The sequence below is a fragment of the Brachycentrus maculatus genome, unplaced genomic scaffold (assembly GCF_059751285.1).
Source record: "Brachycentrus maculatus isolate JH-2025_06_01 unplaced genomic scaffold, ASM5975128v1 h1tg000110l, whole genome shotgun sequence".
Classification (NCBI taxonomy): domain Eukaryota; kingdom Metazoa; phylum Arthropoda; class Insecta; order Trichoptera; family Brachycentridae; genus Brachycentrus; species Brachycentrus maculatus.
In genome coordinates this window covers 322,177-342,689 of record NW_028280863.1, presented here as the reverse complement: position 1 = coordinate 342,689, position 20,513 = coordinate 322,177, and the positions used below count along the sequence as shown (strand labels likewise).

General features: G+C 30.3%; 1 protein-coding gene across 2 annotated transcripts in view; it reads left to right on the top strand.

Annotated features, from left to right (window-relative positions):
* Positions 1–20,513, top strand: part of IP3K1 (inositol-trisphosphate 3-kinase-like protein) — a 108,033-nt gene that overhangs the window by 6,812 nt on the left and 80,708 nt on the right. Inside the window, exon 2 of one of the 2 annotated variants that reach the window (XM_088259117.1) lies at positions 326–397. The exons of the other annotated variant lie outside the window; for it this stretch is intronic. Within the exon in view, the coding sequence (XP_088115243.1) occupies positions 326–397 (72 nt within the window). The remainder of the gene's footprint in view (positions 1–325; positions 398–20,513) is intronic. 2 annotated transcript variants of the gene reach the window in all.

Below are 20,513 nucleotides of genomic sequence, written 5' to 3'. Positions count from 1 at the left end.
TGCATCCCCGTACTCGTACATGCTTGTTAAGTTGAACTCACAAGGCATAGGGAATTTGTACGAGTTTCTTATGCAAGACCTACTTAGAAATACGAACTGTCAACATGAAACTACTCGTGTATTATATAAAAAGAAAAATATTATACACGCTTCAACAATGAGAGTTCTCCAGTTACACGTTTGCTGGCAAGATGTCTAATGTTCACATATTTGTTCATAATATACTTTACATCTAATAATACATGCATAAAGCTCAAACACTTTCATACTTTTACGTATGACATATACGTAAGACCATAAATTACATTATATATTGTCTTTTCAGGTTACCAAATGTGAACCTCAACTGAGGCCGACTAGTCGAAATTTGAATTTGTTTCTTCGCTGCTGTACTTTTGTAAGTGTATTCCTTAACTAATGCACTACTAACCCACCCATTGAAAATAAAACATGAATAATGAATCATTTGATTTAATTTTTGGGTTAAAATTGTAATTGTACAAAGAGTAACCCGTATTCGTTCCAATACTAAATTATTGATGCGATATTGCCAACCGTGGGCTAAATTTTAGTAGAGTTTATACTTGTATTATTGACGTAGGAAACGCTGGCTTTTACAATTCTTTCGTTCAGTTGGAGTGAATTATGTTATAATGTATAGATAGGCATTTGTAGACAATAGCTTCTCCCCTACCCATTACTATGGAGTGAGGCGACCCGTGCCGCTTGACACCTTCGTTTACATATACTCGTATGTGAGTAGTCCACTTGCAAACCACGTTATGTTAAAAAAAATATGTTTAAATGTTTTTTAGCCAATGCCGCCAATTGGTAGAAAATTAAAAATATTAACGTCCATGTTTAACATAATCTGGAATAGAAAAATCAATACTCTTGCAAAACTCGCTATGCCGATCGACAGTTCACTTTCAAAAAACTCACGTGGTTTGTATGTGGACTACTCATGTAATTTCTGTCCTAAATTTTGCGTCCTAAAGATGATTTTGTATCTAGAGTACTTTATTTTTAGTTACTTCAATGGGAGGACTAAACTTCCCAAGTAAAGAAAATCAAAATAAATCATTTATGATAATAATAAATCTAATAACAAATTTGTTAAATAATCGATGATGTGTACCTACGCACACACTTTGCTACGTCTTCACACATGGTTTTTTTTTTGTTTTTTTTTTTAATATTCGTTTTTTTTTTCTAATATTCTTCACAGTTCATAGGTCTTTCTTAGACTGTGTTCATACTGCAAGTGGATGTCGCGGCAGTAGGAATCTCGCACGTTAGTATTTCTATGGCCGTGTTCATGCGAGGGATGCAATTGAATCCCTCAAACATTTGAGAATCTTCTTCTTTAGCCCTCTGTCCTCCTCTGCTGGATATAGGCCTCTCCGTATCCTTCTATTTTTTTCTGTTGGTTGCTGTTTGCAGCCAGTTTTTACCACCCACAGTGGCTATGTCGTCGGACCATCTTTTTTGAGGTCTTCCAACGCCTCTTCTATTCTCCCAAGATCTCCATTTTAGAATTTTGGGATCCATCTTGTCTCGTAGCATTGCCACTTTAGTCTTGCTACGCGATCCGTGATATCCGCTATTTTGATTCTGCTCCTAATTTCTTCATTTCTTATTTAATCTCTTAGGCTTATACCAAGCATGGATATTTCCATGGATCGCTGTGTGCATTTGAGCTTCCCTACATTTCTTTTTGTCAGAGCCATGATAGTGCAATTTGCTAAATATCTCTCACCCTGTATGTGAACACGCGCATGGATATCTTAGATTTGAAATTGCGATTTGGTACCACTGTGCATTTTTCTATACATCCGATTTACATTTTCATATTGTATAATTTAAAAATACATTTAGTAACGGCACCCGATGTTTGATCACCGAAATTCGGTCAAAAATTCGAGATAATTACACCTCTTCAACAATTACGGTTAATATCATGGGTAGAAAAATTATTATTTTAGATTACAACTATCAGTCAATGCCTGAAATGCCGGAACGAAGGGCATATTGACAGCTTAGTATTTATATTTAATATCCGGGAGTATAATACTCACTCAGTAAATGTCAGCGGACTTAGCTAACCATAACGATTTTTATTAGCATAGCGATTGATAACAACACATGTAAACAATACAATAAGCGTGGATTTTATCAATGAAAGTGATAATATTATTGTGCAAGAGAAAAAAAAAACCTGAATGATTGAATTAACTGAAATATTGCTCTAATAAAAGATCAAAAACATTCCTTACAAAAGTGTTACACTATATGTTATATATAAATATTTTTTAAATGTAATTTTACTATACACAGTACAATATAATTACTATTTAAAATTACCTACACATAAAAAAATAAACATTAACCCTTTCAGAAATGATATAGGGATAAGTTTTGTTGGTATTGAAATGACTTACCTACATATTTAACTTGATACAATATTTTTTTTCGAAAAAATAGTTTTACTTAGTTTGACAAATCATTAAAGAAAAGGTAGAGACAGAAATTGATAATGATCTGCCTTACGTTTCATTATTTAATTAAATTTTATGAGATATTTTAAATATTTTGTTAATTTAAAGTTGCATTATAAAACATAATAAAACCATTACTGTACTAACATTAAATCGAATGAAAATATTGTATCATAAACATATAACAATTTCTTGCATTTTTTTTGTTTATTATAATGTTTGGATTTACCGTGCTCTGAACATACTATTTACCATATTTTTTAAAATTATTATTTCAGTTTAAGTAGGTAAAATATTTAAAATAAATTCGCAATTATTCAAGTTCGAGATTTTGGCTGCCGATACACGTCAAACATATATTTACATTTTTAATTTTTTTAATTATCTACGTACTAAATGATGAAAAAAAGGTTTTAAGAAATTTCTATCAAATTTTTGTATTTTCATTGATGTTTTTTGAGATGACTAGAAAAGTAGTTATTTCCGATTCAATCAATGTTAGCAGAAAATGCCACAAGTGACTAAATTTGTCCGTAATATATAAATTTTAGGCGAGACTTTTTGAATGAATTTTTTTCTCTTAAGTAACGAAAATAATGTAATCATTATGTTAAATTACATGTATATATGATGATGTTAATTGTTTGTGAGATTAAAAAAAACGTATTTCTATATTTTTCATAAAAAATATAATATATGATTTTGGCGTTAATTGCGAAATTCGGTTTAAAAAAATGCGATCCCGAATTTTTTTATGTCTATTAATAAGTAATCATCCCTATAACGATGCGTACTAGGCAAAAATACTTTTTGCAGATGTGTATCTACATTTAAAGAAAAGTACGTTCATAATATATGAAGAAGGTAAATCAATTATGATTAATGAAGTGATAATGTGGTAAATAGTCTGTTTTCATTAAGCTTCCGGGGCCATTACTTATGTAGATTTTTTTCTTCAAACAATAGATAATCGCCGTGAAGCAACGGGTACGTCATTATTGATAGCTAAACTTTTTTGTATAATTGAATAACTTTGTCGGTTTATTGAGCTCCTCTTATTTTGGTATTTCCTTTTTTATGGAATAATAAAAAATAACGCGACTTCTATAACGATGACAGCTTTTCATTAGCATGTGTATTTATTTCCAGATTGACTTATTAACTGATATGTTCATGTGCTTCTTGAAGATAATTTAATTTCTCATTAACAATATGTTCTTGTGCTTATTTTTTTATTTGGCTAATTTATTAATTTATTGTCCACCTCCGTAGTGTAATGGTCAGCATGCTCGCCTACCGTTCTGGAGGTCCCGGGTTCGATTCCCAGGGGGGTTTAATAAATATAAGTGATTTTTTCACTCTAATATTTATTCAATATTACACTGGACTGGTACCTGAAGTGGAGGGCTGATCACCTTTCCTTCATGTGTAATCGATCGAGATAACACTGCGTTTATATGAAGCAGTGCCCTATGCACCATTGGGGTGCGGTAAGGGTTTTATAACATATATATATATATATATATATATATATATATATATATATATATATATATATATATATATATATATATATATATATATATATATATATATATATAATTTATTAAATCCAAGATATGATAAAAAGATTGCGATCCGTAATAGTATTGTAGTCGTAATTACAATAATTCATTCGAAACAAGGATTTTACACTACTTACAAAAGTTTTTTTTAATGTTAAAACTTATTTAGAGAGGGTATACCATATTAGTACCTACAATGTATTTTCAATTAAAAAACGGTTTCTGAATGTTTTCACTGTTTTGTTTTCTAGTTTTAATTTAAAGAAATAATGTTATATTTCACGAACCAACTTTAAACTCGAGGTGTATTTTTTCTCAGTATGCTTATTTAAATTATCTTTCTAAGCTGCTTATTTTGTAAGTTTAAATACGAAAGCAATTAACAATTTATGTAAGTGCCTACGTCATGTTATAGGTCAAATGGAATAATGGTTGAATGACCTAATCCAGTACGTCCTAGACCAGGGGTGGGAAACCTGCGAATTTTTGGATACTCTGATGCGGCCTTTGGACTTATATAAGCCAATTTAAAAAAACGGAAAACCTTTATATATTTAAATTTAACATCCGTATATTTGTGTCCGCAAAACTCGAAAAGTAGTTGATGGATCGGATAATGTACATAAGTTTAATAAACATAATTATGACTTTTTTTAAACGATAAATATTAATTTTAAAGATGTCTCAACTTGATATGAAACATGTATCATTCTTCTCTTATTTTATGAAAGAATATGGAAGTCTGAGCATCCCAGGGCTTACGACCTGGCATTGGGCTGGCTTAAGCGATCTCTTTATATACTTGTGTTACGTTTATCGTTCTGTTCTTTATTGAACATCCATATTACATTAATTCTTGAAACCTGGATATACTCGTATGTGTAATGATCTTAGATGCTTCCGCATACCGGTAAGGTTTTCGAAATATTCGTAAAGTAAGCCGATTATTATGCCATCAGTTGAGGGATTTGTGAAGTATTAGCTTATTCCTCATCTTTAATAAAAAGGAAAGAATGATGCATGTTTTATGTCAAGTTGAGACACCTTTAAAATAGACATCTCATCCATAGGATGAATAACCCAGTGTCCGATATATAGTAATAAATAATTATTTTAAATTTTATTTGTAAATTTTGTACTTTTTCTTTGAAGATTTAAAAAAAAATACGTTTTGACTAACTTACATTGTGAATCAAGAATATTTTATTTATGAGGGGGTGGGGTGTCAAAGTTTCCTTTACAGCGTCCTTACGTTGAAACAGATAAATGAATGTAGAAATAAAAAGGTTCTCCATCCCTGTCCTAGCTCGTGCCAGTCAGCAGTCCTGGGGCGGAAGGGAAGTAATTAGTACCTAATCCAATTTGCGTAAACCGACTGATCGTGATTCACCGTCTTACATATATGGTAAGCATATCGATGCATTGAAGCACATTTGTATGGTAACTGACGTCACGTTATTTCTGCCTAAATTTCACTGTAAGGATTCTTTTATTCAATCATTATTATTTTAAGCTCTCGGCTGTTTCTAAACCGGAAGTTAGGGATTATCTAACTATTTGACAGTTTTTTCTGTGATCTACGCGTAATTCATAACATGTCATTGGTTCTTTTTGTTTGCTTCTCACAGTGTATAAAGCTTCTTCTTCAAACATTCATCCGCACCCCATGATGCATAGGGCACTGCATCATTTAAACACAGTGCTATCATGATCGTTAACACATGAAGAAAAGATCATCAACCCTCCACTTCAGGTACCAGTCCATGGTAATATTGAATAAATATTAGAGTGAAAAATCACTTTTATTTGACCCCACCTTAGGAATCGAACCCGGGACCTCCAGTACGGTAGGCAAGCTTGCTGACTATAACACTACCTAGGCTACCTAGGCGGTGTATAACGCTGCTCCCTTAATGGCTTTATTAAGGTTTTTTTTAATGTGTGATCCATACATGAAATTGAAAAACACATAAAAAACATAGAACAATCGCCTCAAATGCACTAAGAATCACACCATTTTTTTTTCTAATCGTATTTTTACCACGCTGATAGAATCAAAATCGAACCCTGGTTCCGAGGGAAAAAAAGCCTTTTATATAAAAAACGTTTTAAAAAATTATGCCTTTTTCAAAAGTAGTGTGTTAAGTTTTTTTTTGTATTTTGATACAATGATAACATCTGTAGTTCTCGTACTAGTCGTGTTTACATTAATATACTCAAAAGTTGTCTTAAACAAGTGTATTATTTTTATATTTAAACCACCTACGTTATCACGTGAATGAGTACATACTACCATAATTAAATTAACCGCGTTCTATGTATTTATACGACAATTGGATTGAATGATTGCCTGCTATTAATTCAATTAACTTGGTAAAGCAAATTGCATTTAAATCACTGTGAGTGACATCTCCCATTAACCATATATCCATTAAAACAATGTGATCAAATCGTCAAGGATTTCTCTTTAATCAATGAGGGTCACGAAAACGAATAGGGTATTTTATTAATATAGGGTGACACAAAAACGGGCACCTTTTAACAATCTAATAAAAACCAAGTGTGAAAGAAGAAAATTTTATTCATAATAATTGAAAGCTTAGAAATTGCCATTAAAGAAATATAATATAATTTATTAATTAATTTAATAAATTCCGTTCCTTAGATGTCATCCTCCTGTATAAATGCATTCTTGAAATCACACTACTGAACAATTGTTGTACAGCATGATTCCCATGCAGTGTGTGATGTTGATTTTATTTCACTTGCTGCACTATCTGCAGCTTTTATGGATGCAATTTCATAATTACAGCTAATGAAATCATATTAGGTTGTTTATTCTACAAACCCTTATAGCACCTAATGATACATAGGACACCGCGTCTGATTGACACAGCATCAATTTGGTAATTAATTATACTAACGCAAAGTGATTAGTCCAACGTTCTAGGTTATTTATTATTATTTTTTTAGGACTATTACCGGATTGGTGAAATCAATTTCAAATTGATTTCACCAATCTGGTGGAGTCTTGAATTTTGTACCTTATGAAGCGTAGTTTAATTTCACTTTTAATTTTTACAATTTTTATTTTTATTTTTCTTACTTCATTACTTTTAATTGTTATTACCCTTTTTTTACAGCCAAATTACTATTCTTTATATACTTATGTGTTTAACCTGCACCATTATTGTTTCTGTAAGCTTATTGTGTTCTCATCTAATCGATGAAAAACATCAAAATTATTTGTATTGCACTGTATTTCGTTTATTGTAATATGTTTTTCATTGTTTGTGAACCGTAAATAAATAAAAATAATAATAAAATAAAATATTATATTTTTCCAATTTTTATTATATATTTTTGCGACAAAACGATGTATGATAGATGTACGAATAGTGAAATAAGGAAGGAATGCAAAGCTGAGATAAGCATTATCGATAAAATTAAGAAAGGTGTGTTGAGATGGTTTGGACATGTAGAACGAATGAGTGAGGAAAGAACGGTAAAACAAATTTATGAGGCGAATGTTAGCGGGAAAAGAAGCAGAGGAAGACCGAAAAAAACATGGCACGATCAGGTATGCCAAATACTTGAAAGTGGTCAGGTTAGGAGTCGTAACAATCGGCGGGTATGTATGAGGAGATGCATGAACGTGGAAGAGGCGAAGAATGTTTGCAAGGACAGAGTGGTGTGGCGCTCTATTCTCTCTGCCTACCCCTGCGGGGAAGCGGCGTGATGGTTACTTAGTTAGTTAGTTTTATTATATTTTTGATATAATACTTACAATTAATTATTAATTACATTATAGCGCATTGAAAACATTATTTATTAATGCGGAAATATTTTGGTACGGTCTTTCCGTGGGTATTTTTTAAAAATAAAATATTATGCTATGACAAACTATTACAATGGTCATACGCTTGAGGTTAGTGAATCATCAGAAATAACGTAAATCGCTTCAGATCCTGGTGACTTAGTCGAAATACTTATTCCCAATTCTTAAAATTTGGCCAATTCTCAATACAATTTTCAGACTGATTATTACCATAACTTATATTTATTTAATAATTTAATAAAAAAAAAATGTTATCTAAAAATATATATTGGCTTTATTTTTATTAATGTACCTATTTTTTATTATATACTTTTTAAAATATAAAACTGTACAATTCCCTAACAAATTAAATAAAATAATAAAATAAAATTTATACAAAATATCTCAATTTCATACTATTTCTGTGAGCCTAAGCGGCTCATTATTAGAAATAGGTATCAAATTGTGGCAGACTGGGTTTGAACCGAGAAACTCTTGACTCAAGAGTCCGCGACACTAACCACGGGACCACAACAATTTTTCAAACGCATGTACGACCTCTGTCATACCATAGTCAACTGATACCAGCTGTTATCTGATATTTTGTTAATTGACTGTAATGTCCGATGTACTGAGAGAATAAAATGAAAATTTTCATCAAATTTTCACCGGGAATCGAAAAAGGGTAAATAAATAATCACACTTATCATCGTTTTCATTTCAGAGTCAAATATTAATCTTTCTAAACAATCATTCGAGTTAAAACGTATTTTTTAAAGATTTTTCTTCTTGAAAGTCAGCATAAACTCTTTTCAAGGTTCAATCGTGGTTAATGTGACGTATGTTGTTAGTCGACCAATCGAATGTCAGATACACTTACACTCAAATCACGAAATATTTCACAGGTAGGTACGGATGTAAATTACACTGGTTGACATATATGTTGTAAAAGCAATTCTCGCTGATTTATATGTATGTAATTGTACCTACTGAATCCGAGTTAGCCACCATGATTTATCAGCCACCGTTTTCTTGTTATTGTATGTAGCCCTTAAATTTCGAAATTTGAAATTGCCTCTTGAATTTCGAAATTTCGATGCCGCTTTTAAATAAAATAAGAAAACATTAGGATTTTTGATTAAAGGTTATTTTATTTTATTTAATTTAAAAGCGGCTTTGAAATTTCGCGATTCAAGGGGCAACAATGTGCAAGATATGATAATTTAGGGTTATCCCAAAAATGCGTTTTACTTTTAAAAAAACTTGCTGAAAGTTTTTGTTACTCCGCAGCAAGTTTTTGGCTAGTATTTCTTTTACATTAATAAATCGTCCAAAAGTAGTTCTATCCACATGGAAAGCATACAACTTTTGTAGGTAAATCAAATGCTACGTATGAAACCGATAGTCAATCGTTATTGACAGCCAGTCTCTAGTCACATTTGCAACTACTCGTATTATACATATAAATTTTAATAACAATGCCAACTCCATTATTCAGGAGCGATTATTATCTAATGAACCTTGGTAAACTAGTATATCGACACGTTATTATTAAGTGTTATAGTTGTTATATTGTGTGTATTTCTCCTGGTTGTCATATGGAGAGATAGGATCTCTCAGCTTCTCTTGTAATGCGCATTGCCTCAAACTTGGGAGGCTATTCTGGTCTGCAATGTAAAAACAGGGTTATAAAAATATCTTAATTTTTGACAGAATCTAACTGCAAATGTTATCTTACATTACTTTATATTTACAATTTATAGATTTTATTAGCATTACTGCCAAAATTTTTGTATTTTATTATTTTTTATACACAAAGAACTCTTCACACGCATAACTTAGTATTTTATAATATTTTTGTGGTTCTTGTAAATACTGGGTAGTATTTTAAAAAAAATGGGCTGTCACCCAGTGAAAGGATGCTTTTGCCAGTGTCAAGTCTTATTTTTATTTACAAACAAAAGAAAAAATATATTTAACGGAAAGTTAATTTAGTTTAAATGCGTTCAGTTTTAACATTTTAGAGATTATGCCCGAATTTTAGAATTAAGATCAGAAACAAGGGTGGATACTTAAGTGGGGAGTTGAATTCCTACCTGTATTTATGCTATTTATGAAATTCTCCTTCTCTGTTGTAAAAGGAAACTGGTCAGCATTAGTAATGTTCATGTAAAATTTATAAGTGACAATTTTCTTGTAATTTTAAGATATTTGGAGGGTTTCTGAAGTATTTTTTATTGTAACCCCAGCAAAATCTTTATGCAGCTAAAAACTTTTGTTTTCCTGCCTACCTATGTAATATATTTTTTAAATAATTAACTGTAGTTTTTTGCTATAATTTTTTTTTAGTATTCCATTTTAGAATTTTGCACAATCTATAGAAAATCATGAAATTCATATAAATTTTTACGAAAAGCGCGCACTTCAAATAACGTTGTCTGTGTAATATCAAAATATGCTGATAACAACATCAGACGCTGTTTTTATGAGTCATGCTTCAGGTGAAAAATGTTTAACGATTACATTACAGCAAATTATTACGATCTTTGAGGTTTCGCAGTATTCGAGCAGGATTACTCGGAATCTCTAGAAATATTATTCAGCTCGGGAAATAGGCGTCGAAATCTTGTTGAAATGGCGCAGAGGCTCTTCAGCTCTCAGATTGCTCGCCTTCGAAGAAACGTGAGGTGTCGATAAGCCTCATTTGTTAGTTTAGCAATTTTACGAGTCTCATTCATCTACGGATAGGAGGGATTTCTTCATATTTGGAATGCGAAGCAGGCGACGCTTTGTGCCTTTTCAATTGTTGGTATTGTGTTGCTTGGCGCTCGGTGCCGCTTCAAATCCTCCGGTGCGGTGAGCGATGTATGGTGGAGGTCACCATTGACGTCAATGGAGTCCCACTTCGGTCACGTGACTCGGACTGGTGCATTCCGATGTCTCCCCGCCCGGGGAGCGTTTACACGGCGATAGCCGCTATCGCCAACTTGCGATCTAGTGCCGGCTCCACGCGACGAATGTACGAAATGTTTAACAAATGTTTAACCCAATGTTTTACCCAATGCTTATCCAATTCAACATCTGAAAGATGCAAGTGATAGTTGCCATCTTTCATATTTTTAATAATTTATCTAAAGCCTTTTTCGTAGCACCTACACATCAGTAGTTACAAAGATGGCTCACTAGATTTCAACAACTTTCTTTTTCAACCATTAATGAGTAATTAAAAACATAGTCTGTCTGTGTTAAGATATATCTCATTACTTTTTTCAACAAAAAAATACCCTAACTAAAAAATCAGACTTTTCTTATTAAACATTATAAAAAAGATATAGAGAATTAAACTGTTTAAACACATTTAAAATGCCGCCAAGACACTAAAGTCATAAGTACACCAGGTATGACGTCATTTTGAGTGGGTGAAACTTGCGGTGTGTGTACCTTATACTCATCTTCCGCAGAACAGGGTTTGCAAGGTACGCACCTTTCAAATCCTGTTCCAAGTATATAGTACACGGAGCGGGAATTGACGTAAGCAAAGCCCTTTTTGCACTAGTTTTATCTGCATTGGTACCAACCTTAGTTTAATAGGATAAAGCATAGCTTTCTCGCGATCTTTTCGTCACAAGTAAAATATAAAATTTCGCTGTGTAAACTTCTCTTCATTACAGCATTCGCCTAAAATACCTATGTGGTTTATCACCGCAGCAAACAGCAGAGAAAGTTTTTGCTGAAAGAGCAGGAAACTGCAGCTCATTTATGTTGATTGCTTGGTAAAAGGACGCAGTAATTAAACCGTGTAATCTACTTTTTCTAAGAAAAGCAGCATGAACGTATCATACAAAATGTTACATAAAGAATACGATGCGCGTTTGATTTTTATTACATAGCATACAACGCTTTGCTAACCAACAATAACATTCGAAATGGATTCAGAGAAATACTATACATATTATCAAATCTATTAAAATATTATACGTACATACTCTTCATTCTTCTGAGTGTTTTCTCTCTTTTTTTATACCTCGATCCTTTTTCCATTTATAGGCACAAATAGAAAAATTCACTCCAATATTTTCATTCGTTTAATACTATTTTTTCAAAGACTTAGATTAATAAATTCAAAGATGTCATAAATATGTATGATATATTGATATTCACTGAGATTTTTTTTATCTAAAAATATATGTGAATAAAATGACAGCCTTCTTCTGCCGCATTCCGAAAATAAAAACACCCGTGAATGTAAAATATTTATTTTTACTTAAAGGTTTGAACGAGGAAGTCATTGGCTTTTGCCCGATTAGTATTCCAGTGTTAAAATGAATATCTTCAAGAAATTTGAATTCATTTCAATTGTGATTTCCTAGTCTCAATTTTACTTTCTTACTCATGTTTGAACATTTATTTAATATCTTTTTTTTCGTACTTTTCTTAATTTTTCATCTTATTTTTTCACATATTTTTCTATTTTACATTAGCTTCATACCATAGTGTTTATTGTATCTTATTATATATCCACCCATATGATATTCTATTTATGTTTTAAATGTACATAAATGAATGCGTGTACCATGAAATAATTTTTTTTAAATAGTGAAAAAAAAGTGAATAAAAATCCATGTTAATACAATCGGGTTTCGAACCCGGGACCTTCCGGTGCTAACCGTTATTGTGTACATATTTACATGTTGTCTATTTTGGCGTTCAGCAATTTAGCAATCACTAAACAAAGGTCAAAGTCAGATATTTATTAAAATAAATAATTACGAAAAAATTAAATAGGTGGATTTCATGGCTCATTCTTAGGGGAAAAAAATAATGTATGCACGTCACAGATATTTAAACTATTTACATTAAGTAAGTAAATATTACCCTAGGCAATTAATAATGAAATCAAACGCTCGGAAGACCACTTACAAACAAATTGCGAAGAAATTACCTATTCGCGAAGTACTAACGCCTGTTTTTACTCTCAGCAATGATAAAAAAATCGAAAGTGTCGTCAGTCGTAGTTGAAAAAGGCAACAGAGATGTTTATTTTAGGTAAATTGATTAATAAATGTATTTCCTGATAAGTTCTAATTATGTTTTCAATCGGTTCAAAATGCGAGTAAAACGGTTGTTGGATGAAAAAAGAATAAATTTAAATTTTACTTGGTATCACAAAAGTGGTATTTACCATTTTAAAATTTAAATAAAAAATGAATTACCGCAAAGTGACTGCTGAATCGATTAATGAGAAAATGATTCATAAAAAAACTCGCTAACCTAACCCAACCTAATCATGGAATTAAAATCCGACTCCATCTGATGGAACCAATATAAAATGTCGGGTTGTGGTTCCCTGGTTAGTGTCGCGGACTCTTAAGTCAGAGTTTCTCGGTTCGAACCCAATCTACTACAATTTGATACATATTTCTAATAATGAGCCGCTTAAGGTCACAGAAATAGTATGAAATTGAAATATTTGTATTAATAATAAAAACACAAATATTTCTCTTTATTTAAAAAATATAGTTTATTCTATATAACTTATCGTACTCATACAGGAGAAAGTGACCAACTAACAAAACGTAAAATGTTCAGGAGGTCTATTTAAGTTACTTTTGCTTGGCAATAAAATACGCATCAATGCAGTTAGTCATTTTTAACAAGTCAATATATTACACTTTCAAGTTCAAAATCCTTTGGGATTTTTTCAGGGAAATATTAAGCTAGTAAGATATCAAATAGTCAATGATCAGGTTTTTGTAAAAAATGCACTTAGTCACTTTCTCCTGCATGACTACGTTATATATTTTTTATTGATTATGAATGAATTAAAATATTCACATCTCGATGTCTCAATAAAATGTAAAAAGTCACTTATTTCTGAAAAACTAATATTATAATCATCATGTTAATATTATGGTAGGATCATTGTCGGCACTTTCGGTTTTGCTGATAAAAAATTCAAAATTGTTTTGAGTGAATAATCAATATTAATTTTAACGACAACCTCTTATTTAAGGACTTTCTTCTTCAATCTTTTGGTCCATTATCGATCTATCGTCTTCTGCGCTCCCTTGGTGGTCTAGAGATATCTGCCACGATCTGTCCATTATCACTGAGTATCATTAAAGAGGATTGAGATTCTGTAAAAATATTACAAATTACTTTGTATTATATAAATACTTACTGAACTACTGTCAGAAAATGTTGGTACAAAATATGTAAATTTGTATTAAATTTAGAACCGCACATGAAAGCAAGATTTAAGCATGTATGCATTATGTTTGTCGTAAAATGTAGAACGGAACTAAATAGCTAAATAGCTAATAAATTCTAGCTATTGTTATTTTTCGTTCTACTGACATACATAAATGTATCCCCTGACCTACATGTATTTAAGAAATACCGAACCGAATTGCAGCGACGATGAAAGATCGCCACAAAATATCTTAGAAATTATTAGAGTAAAATATTTTCTACGTATAACAAAGCTTTGGTATAATCACGTATCCACGTGAAGAATGATGGTATTTGAAAGTGGTAATGTCAAAAGTCGGAAACAATCTTCGCGCTTAGAGTGTGCGAAACCTGTGTGTAATCTTCTTCTTCTTCTTCTTGGTGTAGGCCTTGTGGCCTGTTTTTAAATGGGATTAGCCTCCTGCGATGTCGATTCCCAGCTATCGATCCATCTCTTTGGTGGTCTGCCCGGGAGTCGTCTACCATGGGGTAATAATATCAATAATATTTTTTCACATATTTAATTTTATGTCACTACCATTCTCGAATACAACTGACACTTTAGCGCTTTCTACGAGTCGAACAAACTCTAAACAAAGTTCCTGTATTTATCGTAGGTACCTACATCAAAATTAGTCGAGGAATATGGAAATTTTGAATGAATGTTCTACTGGACATTTTCAGCACTGAAATCGCTTACATAGTAAGTCGATATTCATATCGTGGTGTGTCCTTATTTTCACATATTTTGACTCATTAAGGCCTTGCTCCCAATAATAGAATTCAGTAAGCGTCCGGCTGCGCTTAGAGCCGGACGTCACTTCTCTTCTCTTTTTTTTAGAATATATGTTTTTTAACTCCTTACCTTTCAATAACTCTTTTCTTTTCAAAACCATTTATGTAGAATAAAACTTATTTTCCAGTACAAAATCGGTGTTTTAAGAAGAAGAATCGATTTCGCCAAATGTTACTTGGATTTAAAGAAAATTAAGTTGCGATTTATCGAATACTGGGCCTTAATTTAATCTATTATACTTACTATCAATGTAACACCTACTCAATTTAATGAGGTGTTCTCTTGCTTGATGAGGATAAGGAAGAAATAATAAAATAAAAAATACTGAAAATTTCGAACCTACTCGAGGTCTAATATAAAATACAAAGAGTATTTTTTAAATGTTTTTATTTCAAACCACACGAAAAAGCGCAAAATTCAATGACGTTAACTGTCAGTTTAGTTTACCGGACATTTAGCAACTGGAGCGTACCTAACCTTGCGGTATTTTAAGCATTATTATGGATCTAATAGCATACCATATATACATATGTAAACTTCAACTATATCTTATCCAAAGAACTATAACTGATAATGTAAATTGTTTGTCCAAGTAAATAGTTGTGTGTAAATACAATATTATGGAGCGCAGGACTGATTTTGTCTTCGTATAAATATACTTTGTCTTCGTATATTTATTAAGTCAACAGCGCGTCTATCCAATGCGGTATGCTATGCATCACTGCCTGCGAATAGGGAAGAAAATGTATTGCAGTATATCATTGACCAGATTTATTAGAACTGACTGAGAACAACCGAACTTTTTAAATGATTAATATCCTCAATAAATCAATCACGTCTAAATGGGGTTTTTCTCATTTTACATTTATGAAATAACTTTTTGTTAATCTATTGAAATATATTTTTGGGTAACGAACTCAAATATTATTTTTTTATTTAAAATTTACTTAGTAAATACCACTATTCCTTGAAATCTATTACGATTCGTGTTTCGATGCATTCCGCATCATTTTCAAACACCGTAGATTTTAAAAAATAGTGGTATTTGCTAAGTAAAACTTAAATTAAAAATGGATAGATTTTACCACAAATAGACTGCCCAAGCAATAAATAAAGTTATATATTTTTTAGCAACGTTATCAAGTCGTGTAGTAACAGTAGATATATTTATACATTTTTAAAAACATGTAAGTATAAGGTTTATTTTACTATCGTTGCAAAAATGTGTGACGCAAGTAGACTGTTTAATTTATTGAGATTATTTTATGAAGTACCTATATTCTGATGACGAAATAGGTTGATATCTTTCACAATATTCTATTTATATATTTTAATCTATCATGTTCGACCTTTTTCCAAAAGTTTATCGACCTCTTGCTACAAATATAATGGTTTTTTGTTAAAAAAATTATACAAATTTTCTTAAACTCTCAAGTTTTTTTGTCTAGTTTTGAAATCACCCACTTCTTTCAACAACGTCATATATCAAAAATCGACAATTTTCAGTTGTGCATGCTTTCGGAATGCCCAGAAAATGCACTATATCCCACCAAAAGCGGCATATTTTTAACTTAATATTTACCCGCTACAGGGCAGAAAGTGTTGTTTTTGCATTTTGAAGAAAAGGTATTGTTTAATTATTTTTTTAAATAAACTAAATATTTTTCAAATGGAGAAAAAACATTCAAGTTTTACGTAAAAAGTTCTGTTGCACAATAAAAAGTTCAATAAGTGGCTTGATATTTATTTTTAAAACATTGTATTATATTTTTAAACTTTATATTTTTAAAAACGATATCCTGAAAAATCAAGCTCTTTTATATATATATATATATATATATATATATATATATATATATATATATATATATATATATATATATATATATATATATATATATATATATATATATATATATATATATATATATATATATATATATATATATATATATATATATATATATATATATATATATATATATATATATATATATATATATATATATATATATATATATATATATATATATATATATATATATATATATATATATATATATATATATATATATATATATATATATATATATATATATATATATATATATATATATATATATATATATATATATATATATATATATATATATATATATATATATATATATATATATATATATATATATATATGACGTTGTTGAAAGGTGTGAGCGAAATGTGTAACATACAGGTACAATGATAAACTAACTTATTGACAATATTTCATTGACCGAAACACGTGTTGCCTAAGAATCACATTTTACTAGTATTTTCGTGTAAAATGTTTTACGAGTATTTGACTGTCGAATTGACCTTCCTACCTCAAGACTGCGAATCGATTAAAGAAATTTTATTATTTTCTAGTTTTTAATGGCCGATATTTATTTCGTGTACCAGGGAAATGATGTAAAGCATGTTTAGTATTGCTTTTCTTTTTGTGTGTATGTTTTGTTATCAGTGTAATAATTTATTAAAACACCAACATGTGTAATGACGTAGGACAACATATGTACTCGTATGATGTTTAATTGTATGAATATTTTACTCAATTATCAAATAAATGCAATATATATATATAATCGTTTATAGTAGCGCATATATATAGTATATAATCGTTTATAGTAGCGCAAACTGACGTCGCCGGCACGACCTTTCTTTTGTATATGTTCGAATAATCATTGTTAATAAATAAATAAATAAACTATTAATAAAGGTCTAATTTAATGTTTGCATTGAAAAATAGTTTTAAAAGAATAATGGAATAAATCTAATTTGATAATCAGGTCGTTTTGAGGTTAAATAAATCTTATTAAGAAGTAGAGACCTACTTTATTATGTAAATATGTATGTCTTATTCACAATACGTTTAAAATACAAAACAATGTTTTTTTTTCTAAGATTTCTACAACATTTAAAAAATATATATATTTATGGTTTACATAGTAAATATCAATAATAGTGGCATTTACTAAGTAAAAATTAAAGTAAGAATGGATAGATTTTACCACAAAGTGACTGTCGAATCAATTAATGATTTTTTTTTCAATTCGAGACAGACGCGGAAAAAACACTTACCCAACCCCAACTGCGTACAAATATATCAAAATCGTTTTTTTTTCTGGCTAGGTACGTCGATTTGACATACTGCAAATATTATAATAATATACAAAGTGAATTTAAAACACCAAAACCTGGAATATTAGATTTTGTTTATCAAAATTATACATGTAAAATCTTTGGAAATAAGGTAATTTATCGCATCTCTTTCATGCCGTCCTCAAAGGTTAGCTAGATAGTTAATAATTATCAGATTTTTATTCTTAAATAGTTATTAATAAATTAATAATAAAATGCGAAATACATCCTTTACTTAATGGGCGTTCTCTCAATATTTCTAGGATTTTAATCATTTGAATAACATTTTCCATAACCATTAACCGCCAATTTCCTTTTGAATGTTCTTGTTTTGTTGTTAATGTACGTGTTTTTGTGCGTAAAGTTTATGGTTATAGAAGTAAGCAGCTGTTTATTGTGAAATATATTACTGTTACGCGTATTGCCTAGCGCTAATGCTATAGGCGCTTACTTGATTCTGTGTCAGATTTTTTTTGGAAATTTTGTTTAGTAGCTAAATCTTCGATTCCATCCTTAGGGTCCAGCGTTCGTTAAGCTCTAAATCCAGGTCACATTTTACTTAATTGATTTTGTTCTTAAAACACAGTTTTTGCATTGAAAAATAGTTTTTCTTCGAAATAATTATATGGTTTTGAAAAGAAAAGGGTTATTTAAAGGTAAGGAGTTCATTTTTGTATAATATATCTTTTGAAAAATTGGACGTGAACAGACATGTAACCTCCCGGGTGGTCTCCGGTGGAATGAATTCTGTGTTAACGAATATCCCCTTAAAATATTGAGCTTTTTATTTACTTAGCATGGCAGTATAAATAATCGTTAAATTATTCATCCTTTCCATCACACGAAATTTTACGCATTGTTACGATTATTAGGAGAAAAGTTCTTTTTTCCATAATTTGTGCGCACTTAGCTAAAAATGGCAGTGCTTAGAAAATTTAGACTATTCATATTATTTAATACATATTGTTGGTTATTCAAAAAATATTTTTTATTTAAATTAGGCAAGCAAAATTCGACGTTTCACTAATGGTTTATGTAGAAAAAAATGCTTTCCGGGATGTTTTAACTCCGTATTTTTAACGGTCTGTTAAAAAATAGTGAAGGACAATGCATAATTTATCACTAAAATAACAAATGAAAATAGTAATTTGCTTCGTTCACCGTCATGCTTTATCGTTTAAAAAAGGTTGATTGTTCTTTTGAATATGTACATCATCAGTCAGTGACATAGTTTAAAAAAATATTTTTTTGTTGTTAAATTATTTTAAAAATCCCTCAGAGCTGCTCGTCTGTCCCGGTTTTGGTTCCTGATTTGGGTCTTATTGAAAATAATGTTTATTTATTTGTTTAGCTTGACTGAAACGTGGTACTAATCGGATTTTTTGTGAAATATTTTTTTGCAAAATACTTTTAGTAATTAATATTTTATCCTATGCTTTCAAACGTATTGTTTTTCTCTTTGGCATTTTTACTAGTAAAAATGGTAATTTTCCATTTTTAACCTATAATTCATATACCTACTAATAACAAAATGAAATAAATATTAAATATATTTCACATGTCTTAGGTTCTTGATGTCAATAAAATTTACTCCTAAATAAAATGATTTTTTTAATGAACCGCCGTAAATATCCCACTATAGTATTTTATTTATTTCATTTTTTTAAGTTTATTTATTTTGAATTAAAATTAACTTTGTAAATATTACAAATTCATATAAATACTCGAAAATTTAGATAATACAACCCTTGAACTTTAATTAGTTTACGCTTACGTTATTTAACAAAGATACTGTAACCATTTAAATGCGTGTCGGATTTTTTTATATGGTAAATTTTAATTAAAAATAAGATTTTTTGTTAACATTAATATTTACTTACTCGGTTTTCCGCATACTACTAGCTACAGATAATTATATCTTTTGATCACATCCAAAAGATCGTTAAGGCACGTCGATTCGTATCGTATTATTATTTGATCTGTAATGTGTCCTAAGGAATAAACGGTGTATTATTTTTAGACAGTAGAACGGCGAACTCAGCCGAGTCAAGGCGATTTCTTTTAGTTTTTTGTGTCTAAGTCCTTTCACCGTCACCAAGGCTCCTTACTCACATGAAAGATTCACATATGAGTGATTAACCCTTTCACTACTACAACAATATCGGCCATAAACAAAACGTTTTTAGCTACAGAAATGTATAAACAATTATTTATAATTTTTTTAATAATTTATATTTAAAGCACTCACTTTGTGATTTTCCATTTTATAATTAAAATGTTACTTAGTTTTAAAATCACTATAAATATTTTATTATAACTTAATTATAATATCTACCGGTTTCGAAGCTAACCGCTTCTTCATCGAGACTAATCAGTTTTGATAAAGAGGCGGTTAGCTTCGCAACCGTAAACATTATAATCAAGTTATA